Raw genomic sequence first — 22267 nt, 5'->3', positions numbered from 1 at the left:
GTTTTACAATAAATTGCTAATGATAGTCAGTTATCCTTTTGTTTTAATTATGAGAAACACTACAAATTTATCTTTCTCAACTTGAATTCAATTTGTTGCAGCTTTTGCTTATGAAAAGAGGCGGTCAAATCATATATAGTGGTTCATTAGGTCCGTTGTCTAGCAACATGATCAAGTATTTCGAGGTAAGATTGCCTAATAGTGAACCACTATCCAAAATATGTAGACAAAAATACCAAATTTGCTTTGTCACAGGGTATACCTAGTGTTCCTAGAATAAAAGAGGGACCAAATCCAGCATCATGGGTATTGGACATAAGTTCACACACAACAGAATATGATATTGGAGTGGACTACGCAGAAATTTATCGGAGCTCCGACCTATACAGGTAAGCATTATGATCATAAAGGTACATCAACCATCTTGCTAACTTCTTTGAGGAACAAGGAAACGAATAACATGACAAATGTGTACCTTGTTTCTGTAGGGACAATATGAATCTAATTACTGAGCTTGGGCACCCAAAACCAAACATGGAGGATCTATATTTTCACCGAGGATACTGGTAGAATTTTACGGCACAATACGTGGCTTGCCTATGGAAACAAAGATGTGCATACTGGAAAAACATAGAACACAATGGTGTTCGGTTTCTAAACACGTTTGTTGTATCAATTTTGTTTGGAGTTGTATTCTAGAAAATTGGCTCAACCATGTAAGCAGGAACGACAACAAGTCTATTGATTTTCTCTCATGCAAACTTATCATGTCTCAATTTGATCATACCTTGGTATCCATGTGCAACAGAACACAACAACAAGATGTATTCAACATACTAGGAGTTGTATCTGGATCAACACTTTTCTTGGGCTTCAGTAATTGCACCAGTTTGCAACCGGTTGTGATAATGGAGAGAGTTGTTCTTTACCGAGAAAAGGCGGCGGGCATGTACTCTACCTTGGCCTACACCATAGCTCAGGTAATGTTTCTTTGTCACCACTTCAAAATTAGAATATATAATCATAACCTAGAATAATAATTGGCATATGTATCTTAACTCCAATGATGGGCTTCTATTTGTAGATGGCAATTGAATTGCCTTATATCCTTGTCCAAGTACTCGTCTTTGCCTCGACCGTATACCCAATGATAGGGTTCCAGATGACCACTGTAAAGTTCTTTTGGTTTGTCCTTTACATGATGCTAAGCTTCATGTATTACACACTCTATGGGATGATGACACTGGCACTAACACCTAACCATGAGATGGCTGCCGGATTGTCCTTCCTTATCTACGTATTTTGGAATGTATTCTCCGGCTTCATCATTGGAAGAGAGGTACTGAAGGAAATATGCCCTAGAGGCAATAATAAAGTTATTATTTATTTCCTTATTACATGATAAATGTTTATTATTCATGCTAGAATTGTATTAACCGGAAACTTGATACATGTGTGAATACATAGACAAACAGAGTGTCACTAGTATGCCTCTACTTGACTAGCTCGTTGATCAGAGATGGTTATGTTTCCTAGCCATAGACATGAGTTGTAATTTCATTAATGGGATCACATCATTAGGAGAATGATGTGATTGACTTGACCCATTCCATTCGCTTAGCACTTGATCGTTTAATATGTTGCTATTGCTTTCTTCATGACTTATACATGTTCCTATGACTATGAGATTATGCAACTCCCGTTTACCGGAGGAACACTTTGTGTGCTACCAAACGTCACAACGTAACTGGGTGATTATAAAGGTGCTCTACAGGTGTCTCCGAAGGTACTTGTTGGGTTGGCGTATTTCGAGATTAGGATTTGTCACTCCGATTGTCGGAGAGGTATCTCTGGGTCCACTCGGTAATGCACATCACTATAAGCCTTGCAATCATTGTAACTAATGAGTTAGTTGCGGGATGATGTGTTACGGAACGAGTAAAGAGACTTGCCGGTAACGAGATTGAACTAGGTATTGAGATATCGACGATCGAATCTTGGACAAGTAACATACCGATGACAAAGGGAACAATGTATGTTGTTATGCGGTTTGACCGATAAAGATCTTCGTAGAATATGTAGGATCCAATATGAGCATCCAGGTTCCTCTATTGGTTATTGACCGGAGACATGTCTCGGTCATGTCTACATAGTTCTCGAACCCGTAGGGTCCGCACGCTTAAAGTTTCGGTGACGATTGTATTATGAGTTTTTGTGTTTTGATGTACCGAAGGTAGTTCGGAGTCCCGGATGAGATCGGGGACATGACGAGGAGTCTCGAAATGGTCGAGACGTAAAGATCGATATATTGGACGACTATATTCGGACATCGGAAAGGTTCCGAGTGATTCGGGTATTTTTCGGAGTACCGGAGAGTTACGGGAATTCCCCGGGTAGTATATGGGCCTTATTGGGCTTTAGGGGAAAGAGAGAGAGGAGGCTGCGCGCCCCCCCAAGGCTTAGTCCGAATTGGACTAGGGGGAGGGGCGGCCCCCCTCCTTCCTTCTCTTCTCTTTTCCCTTTCCTTCTCTCCTACTCCTACTACTTGGAAGGGCTCCTAGTTCTACTAGGAAAGGGGGAATCCTACTCCTGGTGGGAGTAGGACTCCCCTAGGGCGCGCCATAGAGAGGGCCGGCCCCTCCCCTCCTCCACTCCTTTATATACGTGGCCAGGGGGCACCCCATAGACACAACAATTGATCTCTTAGCCGTGTGCGGTGCCCCCCTCCACCATAATGCACCTCGATAATATCGTAGCGGTGCTTAGGCGAAGCCCTGCATCGGTAGAACATCATCATCCTCACCATGCCGTCGTGCTGACGAAACTCTCCCTCAAAGCTCGGTTGGATCGGAGTTCGAGGGACGTCATCGAGCTGAACGTGTGCTGAACTCGGAGGTGCCGTGCGTTCGGTACTTGATCGGTCGGATCGTGAAGACGTACGACTACATCAACCGCGGTGTGCTAACGCTTCCGCTTTAGGTCTACGAGGGTACGTGGACAACCCTCTCCCCTCTCGTTGCTATGCATCACCATGACCCTGTGTGTGCGTAGGAAATTTTTGAAATTACTACGTTCCCTAACAGTGGCATCCGAGCCTGGTTTTATGCGTAGATGTTATATGCACGAGTAGAACACAAGTGAGTTGTGGGCGATACAAGTCATACTGCTTACCAACATGTCGTACTTTGGTTCGGCGGTATTGTTGGATGAAGCGGCCCGGACCAACATTACGCGTACGCTTATGCGAGACTGGTTGTACCGACGTGCTTTGCACACAGGTGGCTGGCGGGTGTCAGTTTCTCCAACTTTAGTTGAACCGAGTGTGGCTACGCCCGGTCCTTGAGAAGGTTAAAACAGCACTAACTTGACGAACTATCGTTGTGGTTTTGATGCATAGGTAAGAACGGTTCTTGCTCAGCCTGTAGCAGCCACGTAAAACTTGCAACAACAAAGTGGAGAACGTCTAACTTGTTTTTGCAGGGCATGTTGTGATGTGATATGGTCAAGGCATGATGCTAAATTTTATTGTATGAGATGATCATGTTTTGTAACCGAGTTATCGGCAACTGGCAGGAGCCATATGGTTGTCGCTTTATTGTAGGCAATGCAATCGCCCTGTAATGCTTTACTTTATCACTAAGCGGTAGCGATAGTCGTAGAAGCATAAGTTGGCGAGACGACAACGATACTACGATGGAGATCAAGGTGTCGCGCTGGTGACGATGGTGATCATGACGGTGCTTCGGAGATGGAGATCACAAGCACAAGATGATGATGGCCATATCATATCACTTATATTGATTGCATGTGATGTTTATCTTTTATGCATCTTATCTTGCTTTAATTGACGGTAGCATTATAAGATGATCTCTCACTAAATTTCAAGGTATAAGTGTTCTCCCTGAGTATGCACCGTTGCGAAAGTTCTTCGTGCTGAGACACCACGTGATGATCGGGTGTGATAGGCTGTACGTTCAAATACAACGGGTGCAAAACAGTTGCACACGCGGAATACTCAGGTTAAACTTGACGAGCCTAGCATATGCAGATATGGCCTCGGAACACTGAGACCGAAAGGTCGAGCGTGAATCATATAGTAGATATGATCAACATAGTGATGTTCACCATTGAAACTACTCCATCTCACGTGATGATCGGACATGGTTTAGTTGATTTGGATCACGTGATCACTTAGAGGATTAGAGGGATGTCTATCTAAGTGGGAGTTCTTAAGTAATATGATTAATTGAACTTTAATTTATCATGAACTTAGTCCTGGTAGTATTAGCATATCTATATTGTAGATCAATAGCTCGCGTTTAGCTCCCCTGTTTTATTTTAATATGTTCCTAGAGAAAACTAAGTTGAAAGATGTTAGTAGCAATAATGCGGATTGGATCCGTGATCTGAGGATTATCCTCAGTGCTGCACAGAAGAATTATGTCCTTGATGCACAGCTAGGTGACGGACCTATTGCAGGAGCATATGCAGACGTTATGAACGTCTGGCAAAGCTCGGTATGATGACTACTTGATAGTTTAGTGCACCATGCTTTACGGCTAAGAATCGGGGCTTCAAAAAGGTTTTGAACGCTACGGAGCATATAAAATGTTCCAAGAGTTGAAATTGGTATTTCATACTCATGCCCATGTCAAGAGGTATGAGACCTCTGACAGTACTTTGCCTACAAAATGGAGGAGAATAGCTCAACCAGTGAGCATGTGCTCAGATTGTCTGGGTACTACAATTACTTGAATCAAGTGGGAGTTAATCTTCCAGATAAGATAGTGATTGACAGAGTTCTCTAGTCACTATCACCAAGTTGCTAGAACTTCGTGATGAACTATAATATGCAAGGGATAACGGAAACGATTCCCAAGCTCTTCGTGATGCTGAAATCGACGAAGGTAGAAATCAAGAAAAGCATCAAGTGTTGATGGTTAACAAGACCACTAGTTTCAAGAAAAGGGCAAAGGGAAGAAGGGGAACTTCAAGAAGAACGGCAAGCAAGTTGCTGCTCAAGTGAAGAAGCCCAAGTTTGGACTTAAGCCTGAGACTAAGTGCTTCTACTGCAAAGGGACTAGTCACTGGAAGCGGAACTGCCCCAAGTATTTGGCGGATAAGAAGGATGGCAAAGTGAACAAAGGTATATTTTATATACATGTTATTGATGTGTACTTTACTAGCATTTATAGCAACCCCGCGGTATTTGATACTAGTTCAGTTGCTAAGAGTAGTAACTCGAAAGGGAGTTGCAGAATGAACAGAAATTAGTTAAGGGTGAAGTGACGATGTGTGTTGGAAGCAGTTCCAAGATTGATATGATCATCATCGCACACTCCCTATACTTTCAGGATTAGTGTTGAACCTAAATAAATGTTATTTGGTGTTTGCGTTGAGCATGATATGATTTGATCATGTTTATTGCAATACGGTTATTCATTTAAGTTAGAGAATAATTGTTGTTCTGTTTACATGAATAAAACCTTCAATGGTCATACACCCAATGAAAATGGCTTGTTGGATCTCGATCATAGTGATACACATATTCATAATATTGAAGCCAAAAGATGCAAAGTTAATAATGATAGTGCAACTTATTTGTGGCACTGCCGTTTAGGTCATATTGGTGTAAAGCGCATGAAGAAACTCCATGCTGATGGGATTTTGGAATCACTTGATGCTTGCGAAACATGCCTTATGGACAAGATGACTAAGACTCCGTTCTCTGGAACAATGGAGCGAGCAACTGACTTATTGGAAATAATACATATTGATGTATGCAATCCGATGAGTGTTGAGGCTCGCGGCGGGTATCGTTATTTTCTCACTTTCACAGATGATTTGAGCAGATATGGGTATATTTACTTAATGAAACATAAGTCTGAAACATTTGAAAAGTTCAAAGAATTTCAGAGTGAAGTGGAAAATCATCGTAACAAGAAAATAAAGTTCCTACGATCTGATCGTGGAGGAGAATATTTGAGTTACGAGTTTGGTCTTCATTTGAAACAATGCGGAATAGTTTTGCAACTCATGCCACCTGGTACACCACTGCGTAATGGTGTGTCTGAACATCATAATCGTACTTTATTAGATATGGTGCGATCTATGATGTCTCTTACCGATCTACCACTATCGTTTTGGGGTTATGCATTAGAGACAGCTGCATTCACGTTAAATGGGGTACCATCTAAATCCGTTGAGACGACACCATATGAACTGTGGTTTGGCAAGAAACCAAAGTTGTCGTTTCTTAAAGTTTGGGGTTGCGATGCTTATGTGAAAAAGTTTCATCCTGATAAGCTCAAACCCAAATCGGAAAAATGTGTCTTCATAGGATACCCAAAGGAGACTGTTGGGTACACCTTCTATCACAGATCCGAAGGCAAGACATTCGTTGCTAAGAATGGATCCTTTCTAGAGAAGGAGTTTCTCTCGAAAGAAGTGAGTGGGAGAAAAGTAGAACTTGATGAGGTAACTGTACCTGCTCCCTTATTGGAAAGTAGTTCATCACAGAAATCAGTTCCTGTGACTCCTACACCAATTAGTGAGGAAGCTAATGATGATGATCATGAATCTTCAGATCAAGTTGCTACTGAACCTCATAGGTCAACCAGAGTAAGATCCGCACCAGAATGGTACGGTAATCCTGTTCTAGAAGTCATGTTACTAGACCATGACGAACCTGCGAACTATGAGGAAGCGATGATGAGCCCAGATTCCGCGAAATGGTTTGAGGCCATGAAATCTGAGATATGATCCATGTATGAGAACAAAGTATGGACTTTGATGGATTTGCCCGATGATCGGCAAGCCATAGAAAATAAATAGATCTTCAAGAGGAAGACGGACGCTGATAGTAGTGTTACTATCTACAAAGCTAGACTTGTCGAAAATGATTTTGACAAAGTTCAAGGTGTTGACTACGATAAGATTTTCTCACTCGTAGCGATGCTTAAGTCTGTCCGAATCATGCTATCAAATTGCCACATTTTATGAAATCTGGCAAATGGATGTCAAAACTGCATTCCTTAATGGATCTCTTAAAGAAGAGTTGTATATGATGCAACCAGAAGGTTTTGTCGATCCTAAAGGTGCTAACAAAATGTGCAAGTTCCAGCGATCCATCTATAGACGGGTGCAAGCATCTCGGAGTTGGAATATACACTTTGATGAGTTGATCAAAGCATATAATTTTATACAGACTTGCGGTGAAGCCTGGATTTACAAGAAAGTGAGTGGGAGCACTACAACATTTCTGATAAATATATGTGTATGACATATTGTTGATCTAAAATAATGTAGAATTTTCTAGAAAGCATAAAGGAGTATTTGAAAGGAGTTTTTCAAAGAAAGACCTCGGTGAAGCTGCTTACATATTGAGCATCAAGATCTATAGAGATAGATCAAGACGCTTGATAAGTTTTTTCAATGAGTACATACCTTGACAAGATTTTGAAATAGTTCAAAATGGAACAGTCAAAGAAAGAGTTCTTGCCTGTGTTACAAGGTGTGAAATTGAGTAAGACTCAAAGCCCGACCACAGCAGAAAATAGAGAGAGAATGAAAGTCATTCCCTATGCCTCAGCCATAGGTTCTATAAAGTATGACATGCTGTGTACCAGACCTATTGTATACCTACACTGAATTTGGCAAGGGAGTACAATAGTGATCTAGGAGTAGATCACTGGACAGTGATCAAAATTATCCTTAGTGGAATAAGGATATGTTTCTCGATTATGGAGGTGACAAAAGGTTCGTCGTAAAGGGTTACGTCGATGCAAATTTTGACACTGATCCAGATGACTCTAAGTCTCAATCTGGATGCATATTGAAAGTGGGAGCAATTAGCTAGAGTAGCTCCGTGCAGAGCATTGTTGACATAGAAATTTGCAAAATACATACGGATCTGAATGTGGCAGACTCGTTGACTAAACTTCTCTCACAAGCAAAACATGATCATACCTTAGTACTCTTTGGGTGTTAATCACATAGCGATGTGAACTAGATTATTGACTCTAGTAAACCCTTTGGGTGTTGGTCACATGACGATGTGAACTATGGGTGTTAATCACATGGTGATGTGAACTATTGGTGTTAAATCACATGGCGATGTGAACTAGATTATTGACTCTAGTGCAAGTGGGAGACTGAAGGAAATATGCCTTAGAGGCAATAATAAAGTTATTATTTATTTCCTTATTACATGATAAATGTTTATTATTCATGCTAGAATTGTATTAACCGAAAACTTGATACATGTGTGAATACATAGACAAACAGAGTGTCACTAGTATGCCTCTACTTGACTAGCTCGTTGATTAAAGATGGTTATGTTTCCTAGCCATAGACATGAGTTGTCATTTGATTAACGGGATCACATCATTAGGAGAATGATGTGATTGACTTGACCCATTCCGTTAGCTTAGCACTTGATCGTTTAGTATGTTGCTATTGCTTTCTTCATGACTTATACATGTTCCTATGACTATGAGATTATGCAACTCCCGTTTATCGGAGGAACACTTTGTGTGCTACCAAACGTCACAATGTAACTGGGTGATTATAAAGGTGCTCTACAGGTGTCTCCGAAGGTACTTGTTGGGTTGGCGTATTTCGAGATTAGGATTTGTCACTCCGATTGTCGGAGAGGTATCTCTGGGCCCACTCGGTAATGCACATCACTATAAGCCTTGCAAGCATTGTAACTAATGAGTTAGTTGTGGGATGATGTGTTATGGAACGAGTAAAGAGACTTGCCGGTAACGAGATTGAACTAGGTATTGAGATATCGACGATCGAATCTCGGGCAAGTAACATACCGATGACAAAGGGAACAACGTATGCTGTTATGCGGTTTGACCGATAAAGATCTTCGTAGAATATGTAGGAGCCAATATGAGCATCCAGGTTCCGCTATTGGTTATTGACCGGAGACATGTCTCGGTCATGTCTACATAGTTCTCGAACCCGTAGGGTCCGCACGCTTAAAGTTTCGGTGAAGATTGTATTATGAGTTTTTGTGTTTTGATGTACCGAAGGTAGTTTGGAGTCCCGGATGAGATCGGGGACATGACGAGGAGTCTCGAAATGGTCGAGACGTAAAGATTGATATATTGGACGACTATGTTCGGACATCGGAAAGGTTCCGAGTGATTCGGGTATTTTTCGGAGTACCGGAGAGTTACGGGAATTCGCCGGGTAGTATAGAGGCCTTATTGGGCTTTAGGGCAAAGAGAGAGAGGAGGCTGCCCCCCCCCCCAAGGCTTAGTCCGAATTGGACTAGGGGGAGGGGCGGCGCCCCCTCCTTCCTTCTCCCGGTGGGAGTAGGACTCCCCTAGGGCGCGCCATAGAGAGGGCCGGCCCCTCCCCTCCTCCACTCCTTTATATACGTGGCCAGGGGACACCCCATAGACACAACAATTGATCTCTTGATCTCTTAGCCGTGTGCGGTGCCCCCCTCCACCATAATCCACCTCGATAACATCGTAGCGGTGCTTAGGCGAAGCCCTGCGTCGGTAGAACATCATCCTCGTCACCACGCCGTCGTGATGATGGAACTCTCCCTCAAAGCTCGGCTAGATCGGAGTTCGAGGGACGTCATCGAGCTGAACGTGTGCTGAACTCGGAGGTGACATGCGTTCAGTACTTGATCGGTCGGATCGTGAAGACGTACGACTACATCAACCGCGTTGTGCTAACGCTTCCGCTTTGGTCTACGAGGGTACGTGGACAACACTCTCCCCTCTCGTTGCTATGCATCACCATGATCTTGTGTGTGCGTAAGAATTTTTTTGAAATTACTACGTTCCCCAACAGGTACTACTCTCTCACAGTTGATATATCCCTAACCATGTCATCTTAATTATGACAGCCTCATGGAATTCATAAGTAAACCACACATAGGCTCATAATTTAATCCAATGTTGAACTTTTCCTGAAAATGAAAATATTTTAAAAAGGTCATGAGATTTTGTCCATGCCTAACATAACGAACAACAAAACTGTGGCAATATGGATGCAGCTGATCCCAATATGGTGGAGGTGGGTGTACTGGGCTAATCCAGCGGCATGGACAGTATACGGGCTCATGTTCTCACAACTGGGTGATCGGATGGAGCTGATCCGTGTGCCGGGGCAGCCGGACCAAACGGTGCGGGAGTTCCTCGAGGGCTATCTTGGCCTCGAGGGTCGCTACTTCAACCTTATCACCTACCTGCACTTGGTCGTCATCGCCCTCTTTGCCTTCCTCTTCTTCATCTTGATCAAGCACCTAAAGTTCGAGCGAAGGTAGTGCAGACTGATTGAATAACGGACTGCAAATACACACTAATCAGTAAAGTGCTTATAATAGTATAAAGCTATGATAAGAGAAACACTCAGTCACAAATAAGCACAGGACCACAAGGATTTTGCTGCTGCAATATAAAGTGTGTGAATAACCACATGATTTGTGCAAGCATTTGTATTGTACGTGCAGCCTTACTGGATTGTTGTTATAGCAATGTTGATGACCAGATCAAATTAGAAAATATAATGCGATAGAATATGTAAAAGCATATACAAATGTTTACGACATATATACTCAGCGCAAACGTTTGATTGGTGCACACGGCCACGTACCTGCGGCCATGATGCAAGCATGAGGCCAGAGTGGTGTCAGTGAAGCAACGAGCCGCCCGTCGCGCGCAGCCGTCACCCTGTACACCGATTCTCTCCAAAGTTTATTCGAGTGGCTAACTGGTATATCATCCTATAGTCCACATCGCAATGGTAACGAGTCGAACTGTTCGTGATCTTTTTCTTCCATCATGGTCCCGTTCAGACCTCATCAATCTAATCACAAGATTATTTTGGGGGGGGGGGGGGGGTTGTATGTAACAAAAACAAGAGCATTGGTAAGGGCATCTCCAAGGCTGACCCCAAACTGCCGGTATCCGTCCGATCGTAGCTGTCCAAACACCGAACACCATCCAATGCCGACCTCATTGATCCGTGGAGCAGTCCGGACCGTAATTTTCTTGCAAAATGGAACCAAACGAGGGGGGCTTTGCGAGAGTATGAACACGAGCCACATAGGACTCCGACGCCCCATGCCCACCAAAAACTAGGTTGGAGTCTGTGCTTTTGTAGGTGGGCGCGTTGTTTCCGCGGCAAAATCCCCCACTCCCCTCTTTGATCCTGTTGCTCTCCACCCAATTTCAGTCCTTTTTCGCGGCCGTCAACGCATGGACCCGTAGGGGAAGCTGCCGGAGACGGTCGTGGTGGAGTATCCGACGATCACGCTCGCCTGGAAGGTCAACTTGGAAACATAGCAAAATCATCGCCTTAAAGCGAAGGGCCACAAATGCGGCGCCGCTCAAGAAGCAGAATGTGACGCCCCCGATTCAATCGTACACTAATCATACACGCAAATGTGTACGATCAAGATCAAGGACTCATGGGAAGATATCACAACACAATTCTAGACACAAATCAAAATAATACAAGCTTTATATTACAAGCCAGGGGCCTCGAGGGCTCGAATACACAGCTCGATACACAAGAGTCAGCAGAAGCAACAATATCTGAGAACAGACATAAGTTAAACAAGGATGCCTTAAGAAGGCTAACACAAAAGCAACAACAATCGAAGAGGCAAGGTCTCCTGCCTGGGACCTCCTAACTACTCCTGGTCTTCGGCGGCCTCCATGTAGTAGTAGTCGACGGGGGTGGCACCTGGCTCCAAGGATCTACCATCTGGTTGCATCAACCGGAAAGAAGAAAGAAGGGGGAAAAGGGGTAGCAAAGCAACCATGAGTACTCATCCAAAGTACTCGCAAGCATCAGATCTATACTAAGTATGCATTGGTATCAAATGGAATGGTTGTATATGTGGACTGAACTGCAGAATGCCAGAATAGAGGGGGAAGGCCTAGCCTATCGAAGACTAGCATCTTCAAGCAGCTCCAAGCATCTTGCAGCATGTAGAAGAGTAAAGAATAGCAATTTAATTTAACAAACATGTTGTAGCAACAACGCCCAGAGATCCTTCCCCGACTCCCTGCGGGAAAGCAATCTCGGAGCCACATATCTCAAGCATCCATTTGTAGTTGTATAAGATCAGGATATAAGTCTGAACGTCCGTTACCGTGGACATGGCTATTAATAGATAATCTTCCCTGCAGGGGTGCATCACGTTTTCCAACACGCTTGATTACTCTGGCCGGACACACTTTCCTCGGTCATGCCCGGCCTCGAAAGATCAACACGTCGTAGCCCTACCTAGGCTCAGCAGAGAGGTCCCCGCCGGTCTACCTCCTAAGCACTCCGGGGTCTGGGCCCATCGTACGTTGCACTCCGGGTCGTTGCGCGCAAGGCGGACCTAGGCACCACCCCTGGGGTGCCGGCCCAGCCGTGCCGCACTGCTGAACTGGACGTCTGACAAAGCTTCGGCTGATACTGCGACATCGAGGCCCATAACTATTCTCGCGTGATGGTTACTGCGTAAAGGCCAGAGGCCAACTCAGAACAAAGATACCCAAACCATAGTGTATTATTAGCTTGCGGAGACGAGCAAAGACTCACGATAATATGACCCCGTCGCCCCGTCTCGTGGACTTACGACAAGGGCCCAGAATGCCCGGCCGTGCCACGTAACCATCTTGCCTGGCATTCTGCGCCGCTGCTGTGGTGCGCTTCCCAAGCCAGAACCTTGGTGGTTCCCTGGAAGTTGTCGGGACTCCTCTCAGACATGCCTGCCGCCGCTGCTCGTACTCGGTGGAAATGAAGAACCAGAGTCGAAGACGTGAGAAATTAAACCCTATTTGAACTGAAGTGCGAGACGCCTAGCGGATTATGACCTTTGGATTGGAAGCTTGGACGGAAGAGGTGAAACTATTGCAGGATTTTGGTTGGAAGACATGGTAGATCGATGGCAACAGGGACAGGGAGGGATGTGAAGCTTTGTGAGTCTACGACTGTTGTCACGTCGCACGATATGTGACTCTATTCTTTGTGACTGTCATTCACGTCCCTAGAACCTGGTGTACAGTTTATTTGTTTTAGTAGTTCAGCTCATTGTTTTTTTACGAGAAAGTTTTCGATCTAATCATCATGCCATGGCAGTACAAAGAATACACAAATAACAAAAACTACATCCATGTTCATAGACCACCTACTGTGGAATTTGTGAGCTCGAGCTCACATGAGCTCAGATGAACGGTAATTTCTGAAAAAATAGTAAAAGAATTTAAAACATTCTGATTTTTTTTGCAAGAAACATTGATTTTTTTTCACACCCGTGAAATTTTTTGTGATCAAATCACATCCGTGGAGGTGTGAAAAAAAAACAATGCTCCAAAGAAAGTGTTTTTGGAAGCATTTTAGAGCATCAAATTTGTTTTTCCCCGCACCTCCACGAATGTGATTTCATCACAAAAGATTGCACGTATGTTGAAAAAATATTAATATTTCTTGCCAACAAAATTCAGTTTTTTCTTATTTTTTCAGCATTTACTGTTCATCCGATTTCACGTGAGTTCGAGCTCACAATAGCACTTTTGGTGTAGATTTATTTTTGTAATGAATAATAGTATTGGTGTAACTCGTACTAGTACAAATTTATTTGTTTTACCAGTTCAGCTCTTCTTTTTGCCGGGACAGTTCAACTATTGGCTTTTTCTGCGAGAAAGTTTTCGATCTATTCATCATGTCATGGCAGTACAACGAATACAAAAAAAATTACATACATGTTCGTAGACCATCTAGTGACGACTACAAGCACCGGAGCAAGCCGAAGGCTCGCGCTGTCATCACCGGTCAGGCCAAACTTCTTGTAGTAGATAGTCGGGAACTCCTCGTGCTGACGTCACACAGGATAAGCGAACCAGAACAACAACCGTCGCTGATGAAAGGAAGTATAGATCAAAAGGATCCAACATGTAGATACATGGACGAACACGAATAAAGACCGGATCCAAGTGGAACCACCAAAGACCAGCACCAGCCGAATCCCGCGAGATCCCTCGGAGACACACCTCCACACATCCTTCGATGATGCTAAACTCATCACCGGAACGGGGCTAGGCGGGGAGAACATGATTCAACGCCACCGCCTCATCATCGTGAGCAGGACACAAACCTTAAACGAACTCACAAAAACACTTAAAAAAATGAACCAATATCGCTCCGGCCAACAAGGATTGGGGTCCATCGTGCCTCCATGGCCCTAGGGCCACCAGAGACGAGGCGGACCGGTGGCCGCACCGGCGGGAGGCAGAGGAGCCCTAAGTTTTTCTTGGAGAGGAGTTTGCGGCTGCTTCTTTGGATCTAACTATTCAGCTAATTGTTAATCCATTGTTCAAGGAGATAGCAGGTTGCTCATACCCAAGTTCTTAGAAGATCCAAAAAAAATTCCTATAAGGAGGGACGAAGGGAGTATCAAATAAGAAATAGACATGTTCTTTAAGAAGAATATATGATTTTGTTTCTTCATATTTTTAGAGGAGAAATGCTACATGTGCGGATTACATCATCGGGGATTAATGAATAGGCTTAGGTGGATTTTTTGGTTGGATGGAATGGGCCCACCTAGTTAAATTCAGGTGGGTGGAGAGATTATTAAGGAAGGTTCCATAATGAGTCTATAGATTACCCTTAGGTGTAGTATACTTTTGTTATTAGAGCATCCGGAGCAGGCAATTGCAGATCTAGTGGCAGTGCCATGCAAACCCCCCGCCCCCCTAAAAGTGCAATCTAATTTGTAGTACACACTAGACGCTAATGATACAACCATTTAATGCTACTTGAAGAGTATTTCTATGATTATGATGGTATCTAGATCAAATTGCACTATTTGACACCCCAGTGCTTTGATTCTAGGTCCGCCACTGGGAGCAGGGTCCCTAAGGTTGGTCATAGTGGGAGTAACGTAGATAGTAACATACATGTCACATAAGCAAAAAAGATGATGTGTCAGGTAATTAATGAAGAGAGAGGCAAATAGAGTAACATAATATGTTACCATCACATAGCGGTTCCCAACGCAAAATGAGTCTACAAAGCAATAAATAAGGTGATGCATGACACTACACATATGTTACTACCCATTATAGGGGTAGTAACATAGACTAGTAACACATGCATGTTATTAGTCTAAGTTACTCCCCACTATGACCAGCCTAAACTCAATCCAAAAATACCTAGCACCCCCCCCCCCCCCCCCCCCCACACACACACACATTCCCCATTCCAGAGGGATGGAAGAACACAACAATTGTAATAATATCGCAGGATGGTAATCGAGACAAGGTATCTCAACTTAGACTTATGAGTTATGGTAATGTTATCTATGAGGTGAACTCTAAGTTGCTTGTGACTCGCTTAAAAACACTTTTCACTATAGTAGAAACCTCCATTAGTGAGCCCATTCCCGTTGATGTGTATAGAACAAAAATAAAATGCTACGTCCCAACCCAAACCCAAGCCCGTTGTTGTTATTTTCCGGTGCCCAAAAATCTTTTCTCTCCTACTCTAATATCACTTTTGGGCACCAAATTTTACATCATCTGTTAGAAATGCTCTTAGATGTCTGTCTCATGGTGGTGCTGCCGTGACCGATATTCGTTGGGTAGCTACTCCCACAGAAATTGCAGACTCATGGTTAATTAGGCCCTTGTCTCTAGACTAAAGGTCATTTAGTCTCGTTCCTCATGAGAAAAACAGTAGCACATGAATCGCTCGTCGGCGCAACGCCAAAAATAAATCGAATGTTCCCCTCCCAACGTCTCCTCTCCCTGGTGACCTAGACGAATCCTAGGTGCATCATCATCATCGCCGGGTAACCGAAATAACTGGGCAAGCGGCCCCCAGGCAGCATAGCCGGCTGAACAACCCTCCACACAACCAGTTGAGCGCACCATACAAGCACGTGTGCCCGACTCGCGCAACACAGCGTCTGGTCGGACGGCACAATGCACGGTGCCCGACTCACGCGGGCAAAGCACCCCATCCGGGACCGAAAGCCACCACATGACCAAGCCCCTCTGCGTCCTGGCTGCCTGGCCCCATGCGCTAGTCGGCTAAGTCGGGCTCCGCACACGGACCCACGCGCGAGCCGGCGCTGCGACCGCGACGCAATCCCCGCTTGTCGTGACCGGACCAGCCCGACGCGGGTCGTACACGCCGACAGACGGGTCTAGTTGGGTCGTCACGCGAGGGACAACTCTCACATGCATGACAGCCTCCGCCCAATGACAATGGCCCTGCGGGCGCCCATCAGTCCACCCGTCATGGACCTCCCAGCGGGGTCACTGGACGCGTGCCATGTGTGTAGATCGGACGGTGCGGAGCCGCCACGAGAGGCCCCCATAGCAAGCCACCCGGCGGCAGAGAGCTCAGAGGGCCTCTTCACCCGCGAGGTGCCCTGGAAGGCGCATACTCCAACATCCTTTATAGGAGTAATTACATCGAGATGCTTTGCAAGATGTTGATTTTGATAATGAGACCATACTTGCTTCGGCGAAAGATTTTTTATGTCTAGTTGCATATTTCTTAGATGATGACTTGTTTGTGGTCCTGGACCTATGCAGTCTCGGTGCACTTCATATTTATATTAGACATCAATAGCTTTGCATCAGTGCTTGTGTTTTAAGCATCCAATTGTGATTTATGCTAGTACTTGACAATATCGCGCTACTACGCTGTACATAGTTAAAAAAAACTTTTCAAACCGGTCGATGTGAAAATTAACTTTGTGTCATATTCATGGATATACCTACCATTCTATCATAAAAATAATAGTCAATGCACACCATAAATTTATAGTATTCATGTTGATACATCTGATATGGCAAAATCACACTATTAATGATCAAAAGCTACTTGTTTCTTCCCACATGTGAAAACTAAGAACACTCCCTTAGGTTCCTCGAGCTTCACTTTGTCGGCTAATTATGATTATCGTCATTGTTGTGTGTTGTTGAAGGTAAAGAGTAGAAACATTCCATGGCAAGTGGCGCGATACATGTATTCTTGGAAGAAGAAGGCGTTGGTGAATCAAAAGATGGTGAGCACAAGGTCAAGGGAAGAATGACAAGCCCATGGAGGTATCCCACAGACTAAGTCCATGTTCGGGAAGAGGAGGGAAGGCTATGAAGACTAAGCAATATTATGTTCACAGAAACTTCCATATATCTTCGGTTTGTCAAATTTCTTCGCAACATGATGTTTCGGTAACTACTACATATTGATATTTGAATTAAGATGACATGTGCATGTACAACCTTGTGCCATAAGTTGATCCACCGATGCATTTACCATTAATTGGAGGTGAACATCAAAATCATTATTGATTTTTATTAAATTGCATCTTTTGTTGACATTGATATGTTCTCTTGTTCTTTCATTTTTATTCAGATTTGTTATGATTTCTTGATTAGAAGGGATTACGAGGGGCGTGCCCATGGTCTATTCACATATGCACACAACCCAGGCTAGTCATTAGTGGAAAAGTTAATACATATTAACTATAAGGGAGATTATAGAGCTCTTTTGTTGGACCATGTAACCCCAACAAATCTACCCAAAAATGATGGAACGGGAATAAAGAGAATGCCCACCACAATTACAATGTACCAAATAAAGTCAAACAATTACTAAAATATACAAATTAATTCATGTCAATTTTAAAGCAAAGTAAAATCCTTCATATATTTGTATCAATCCCTAACATCACAATGCCAAAATGGATGAGCGTAACACCGCATGCCATCAGTGATCTAGTTGCAGTTGCAATAGTAAGAGGAGAACAAGTGGGAATCAATGTTTATAGGGATGCTCAAACGATGTCTCATCTGTTAGTTGGTGAAGATTCTTTGATTGTTATGCCTGTTGCTAGGAGGGATGCAAGTAATTTGAAGATTTTGGATCGATATTGTGCATGTTGGAAACCAAATGGATGCCCAATTGCCCAAATTCCCAAGCACCATAACAGAAAGGCCAATATATGGCACATGAGCCGGCTAAGAATGTTTTCCCTTTTTCTTTGGACCACCTAAACATCACTCGACTCGAAAAACTCTATCAACTTTAGTCGATTCTATCCAAACCGTGGGATGCCAATCCAACGGTCCCGGTCCGAGCATTGTTTATCTTCCTCCTCACAATCCATCTCCTTTCCCGCCTCGACGCCTTCTCCCTCCTCCTCGCCTTTGCCGCCCCTTGGCCATCTATACATATCCGCCATTATCTTCGTCATCGTCGGACGCACAACACTCCTGCACGTTTCGCGAGACCTGGCCGAGCACATCATGGCCGACCGGGACGTTGTCTCAACGTCCTAGTAGAATGGTATGACCCCGGCTAAATTCTGAGGCAACTTAGAAATAACCAACCCGTTTTTCTTTACATCATTCATGTACTTGGAGGGGAGGTGATGATCCACTCTCATCAACATAGCGCGCTGAACGTCTTTTTCCTGATGATGAGAAAACAAAATACGGCGTGGTCCACCGCTCTCCGGCCCCACAAAACAGCCGCCGCAGCGCACCAAGCGGCGCGTGGGCCCATGTGATCCGGAAGGAAGCTTCCGCGAAGCAGCGACGGCTCTCTGCTCTGGCTCAAAACCCGCCCATGTCCGTCCGCTCTCCTCCCAGCGCCAGTACTACCGCCCACCACCGCCATGTCCGCGCCAGATCCGATCGACGACCCGGCCCCCGACCCGCCGCCGGCGATGGACGCCGCGCTCCCGGCCGCCGTCGTCGCCACCATCCTCTCCCGCCTCGACGTCCGCTCCCTCCTCCTCGCCTCCGCCGTCTGCCGCTGCCTCCGCTCCTGCGCCTCCCACGCCCTCTCCTTCCTCCCCGCCTTCCACCTCGACGTCAGTGCCCCGACCCTGCTTCACTTCGGCGTACCGCGACGCCGCCACCGACCGACTGCGGCTTGCTGACTTACGTCTCTTGTTTGTGTGCATGTTGGCTGGTTCAGGAGGAGGTGCTGACGCACGACCTGCTCCGCCCGCTGCTGCCGCGCAACCCGGCCCTGCGGAGCCTCCGGCTGGACGCCGCGCGGCTCGACGACGCCGCCGTCGACTGCCTCGCCCGCCCAGGCCTGCACGAGCTCACCCTCCGCAACTGCAACGGCATCAGCGGCCGCCTGCTCCGCGAGCTCAGCGCCACCTGCCCGGATCTCAGGTATTACCTCCGCACGGTGTGATTTGTTTTGCCGCGCTCGCGCCTGTATGCATATCACAAATCGATTGCGCATGGTGAACTATGTTTGGCTCTGTTGTGCGGTGTGAAGTTGACATTCAGAAATAAGTATCTCTTCTTTTGCTTGGATGCAGGGTGCTGTCTCTGAACTCGCTTGCTGATCGGAGGGGCTTGGCCATGGCATTCTCTGATCTGAAGGCGTTGCTCGATGGATGTTCGAGTTTGGAGGTAGGTCCGGATTGGTTTCATCTCAGATTTGATTTTGTACAGTCATCACCTCCTTTGATTGAACAGCGCCGTACAGGCCCCATTCTGGAGCATTTAATAGTGAATTAGTAGTTAACTAAAGCCAAATGATGCTATTGCTATCAACTTCTAATTGACTTACATTGCATGATCTTCTGACTAACATACAACACACTAGCTGGAGTCAATGCTGAGGCCTTGAGAGTTTCTGCTTATCAACAGTAGCTATTGCCGTCCCATAAACAGTTGTGTGATTTACTTTGAGATCTGAGTACCTTTATTGGTATGTAATTGAACTGACAACTTACATGCCTTTTATTTGCAGACTCTCAGCTTGGCACTTGATTTCTCAAAGTTCGATGACCCCAGTTTCAGCCATGTGTGGTCATCTGCTTCTCAAGGCCTGTCCTCTCTTGAAATGGGTTTTATCCCATTGCAAATGTTACTTGCACTTCTGGCTGTGGCTATCGAGTCGCGACAACGCATTGGTTATGTCAAGGCACCTGTCTTTTTTCCTAGCCTTCAGAAGTTGCGCCTCACAGTTGAGTTCATCACCGACGATTTGATTGGGTCCATATCAACAGCACTTCCATTATTGACACATCTGGACCTTCAGGATTCACCAATTATGGAACCTGAATCTGCAACTGCAACAGATCTCACAGATGCTGGTCTTCAGCAGATCAATCCGAAGGGTAAGTTGAAACATTTATCTCTAATTAGAAGCCAGGAGTTCATATACACGTCTTTCCGCCATGTAAATGATCTGGGAATTCTGCTAATGTCCGAGAAGTGCTCAAATCTGGAGAGTATCTGTCTTGGTGGTTTCTCCCGTGTAACGGACACTGGGTTTAGGGCTATCATACACTCTTGTCCAGGTCTTCATAAGCTTAAGGTGACTAATGGAAGCCATCTCACTGATCTTGTTTTCCATGACATTGTTGCCACCTCCCTTTGCCTAACACATGTGAGTCTGAGATGGTGTACTCTACTAACTGATGTTGGGATTGAGAGGCTGTCATTCAACAAGGATCTCAATGTTTTGGATCTTAAAGATTGCAAGAGTCTGGGTGATGAAGCTGTAAGAGCCCTGAGCTGCCTTCCCAGGCTGCGGAAATTGGTGTTGGATGGAACCGTGATCACTAATCAAGCAATGGAGTATCTGGGCGCTGGAGTATGCCCGCTAGCTTCATTATCTCTGAGGGGCTGCTATAAGCTAACAAATGATTGCATACCCTTGCTGCTTGCTGGTTCTGTTAAAGAGAGCCTACATGCGTTGGATCTCTCAAGAATCCCAAGTCTCACCGACGACGCTATCATGGTGATAGTGCGGGCCCGAACTCCCCTTACTGAGCTGCGGCTGCGAGAGAATCCAGAAATAGGGGATGCTTCTGTGAAGGCTCTTGCATCCATGCAATTCGAGGGGGTAACTTGCGGCAGCACCTTGCAGCTGCTGGATCTCTACGACTGCGGCGGGATCACATTACTTGCAATGAAGTGGTTTAAGAAACCACTCTTCCCAAGACTGCGATGGCTCGGGCTAAAAGGCAGCTTGAACAGGATCATGGTCGACGCCCTGGTTCTAACCCGCCCTTTCTTGCGCCTGGCATGTGGCGGCGAGGAACTGGGGACACCATACCGGGACACATCCGGCGAGTGGTGTCGGCACGAGGACGATGATTCCGAAGATCTTGAGCCCTGGCAGTTGGACGGTGAGCCGGTATCCGACGCGGAAACCACCAATGAGGAGTAATGCAGCAACTTGGCCCTATGCTGCCGTGTGCCATGTTTGCTTGCCCCAGAATGATCGAAACAGCTCTCATCAGTCGTGTGTTGGTCTCTTGTTGTATTACCGGATAAGCTATATTTTCTTGCCGTTATCTTTCCTCATGTGCCCGTTCCGTGTGCATATGGCATCCTGTTTGTTGTTACATTGTGCTATATATGCTGTAGTATTCAGATTCTGGATGTTATTTATGGAAACATTTGCTTCCTCACATGTTGCTGCTTTTTTTCATATTTCTCTACACATGCCTTTTGTCCTGCCGTTTTTGTAAGGTTTGTACTGAATTTTCTTGGCCGTGCCTGCGTAAATAGGCTTCTAAATTTATCAGGTAGATGTGTTATATATATGCTCTGTAAGCCGATCTCCCCCTCCAAAGGAACAACATCATTATGGATAAGTGAAACAAATCCATCATCATAAGCTGATTGCAGTATTGTATAATGTACATTCGGTGCAGATCATTTCGGCAAAATGGCGAGTTCCCTCATCTCTCACGTAACCTGTGTTCTGAGTGGTTGTGGCAAAAGACAGTTCAGGCGTCTAACTTGCCTAATCATCCACGAAAAAAGGAACATTATTACTCCTAAATAGGCACAAAACGTGTGATGCTATTGTTGTGTGGCTGACGTGTGATGTTTATGCATCGGAAACACCAACGCCCACACGTGTGGGCGTTAGCCAACTCGCCCACACGCCTCGATCGCTGTCCAGCGCCTTCTGCATGATTTTTGGAATGAAAAGGCTGATTTTGTGTGCCACGTAGGACAACTCGTGTGTGTCGTGTGAGGGAGTTCGCCTGCACGCCGGTTTTCTCTCCGCGGTCAACGGTTGCTAGTCGGGGCGTGCGGTGGAACTGCCGTCGCGCCCGCACGCCGCGCACCACTTCTGTTTCCCCATCTCCCACGATTACCCATTCTCCGACTCTCCCACACCCAAGCTGTCATTTGCCATGTTTTTGAAGGGTACATGGAAACTGCCCTATTTGTGATTGTAAGCAGATGGCAACTCTCTTTCACCCGAACGTGTTATTTATTGCCACATC

At 45.2% G+C, this 22267-nt stretch overlaps 1 protein-coding gene and 1 pseudogene across 2 annotated transcripts; both read left to right on the top strand.

Annotated features, from left to right (window-relative positions):
* Positions 1 to 14892, top strand: part of LOC123097118 (ABC transporter G family member 45-like) — a 29414-nt pseudogene extending 14522 nt beyond the window's left edge.
* A 3661-nt stretch (positions 14893 to 18553) lies between these two features.
* On the top strand, positions 18554 to 21436 carry LOC123098905 (F-box/LRR-repeat protein 10). 2 transcript variants are annotated; one of them, XM_044520981.1, is made up of 5 exons: positions 18554 to 18862; positions 18970 to 19175; positions 19328 to 19421; positions 19765 to 19980; positions 20056 to 21436. In XM_044520981.1, the coding sequence occupies exons 1-5, from the start codon at positions 18665 to 18667 to the stop codon at positions 21190 to 21192; spliced, it is 1851 nt and encodes a 616-aa protein (XP_044376916.1). In that variant the 5' UTR covers positions 18554 to 18664; the 3' UTR covers positions 21193 to 21436. The 2 variants fall into 2 exon arrangements, with proteins under 2 accessions (XP_044376916.1, XP_044376915.1); XM_044520980.1 differs by having other exon boundaries at positions 18557 to 18862; positions 19765 to 21436.
* Positions 21437 to 22267: the final 831 nt, after the last annotated feature.

Source organism: Triticum aestivum, chromosome 4D, assembly GCF_018294505.1.
Source record: "Triticum aestivum cultivar Chinese Spring chromosome 4D, IWGSC CS RefSeq v2.1, whole genome shotgun sequence".
In the NCBI taxonomy this organism is placed as follows: domain Eukaryota; kingdom Viridiplantae; phylum Streptophyta; class Magnoliopsida; order Poales; family Poaceae; genus Triticum; species Triticum aestivum.
This window is presented reverse-complemented; position numbering and strand designations above follow the sequence as displayed.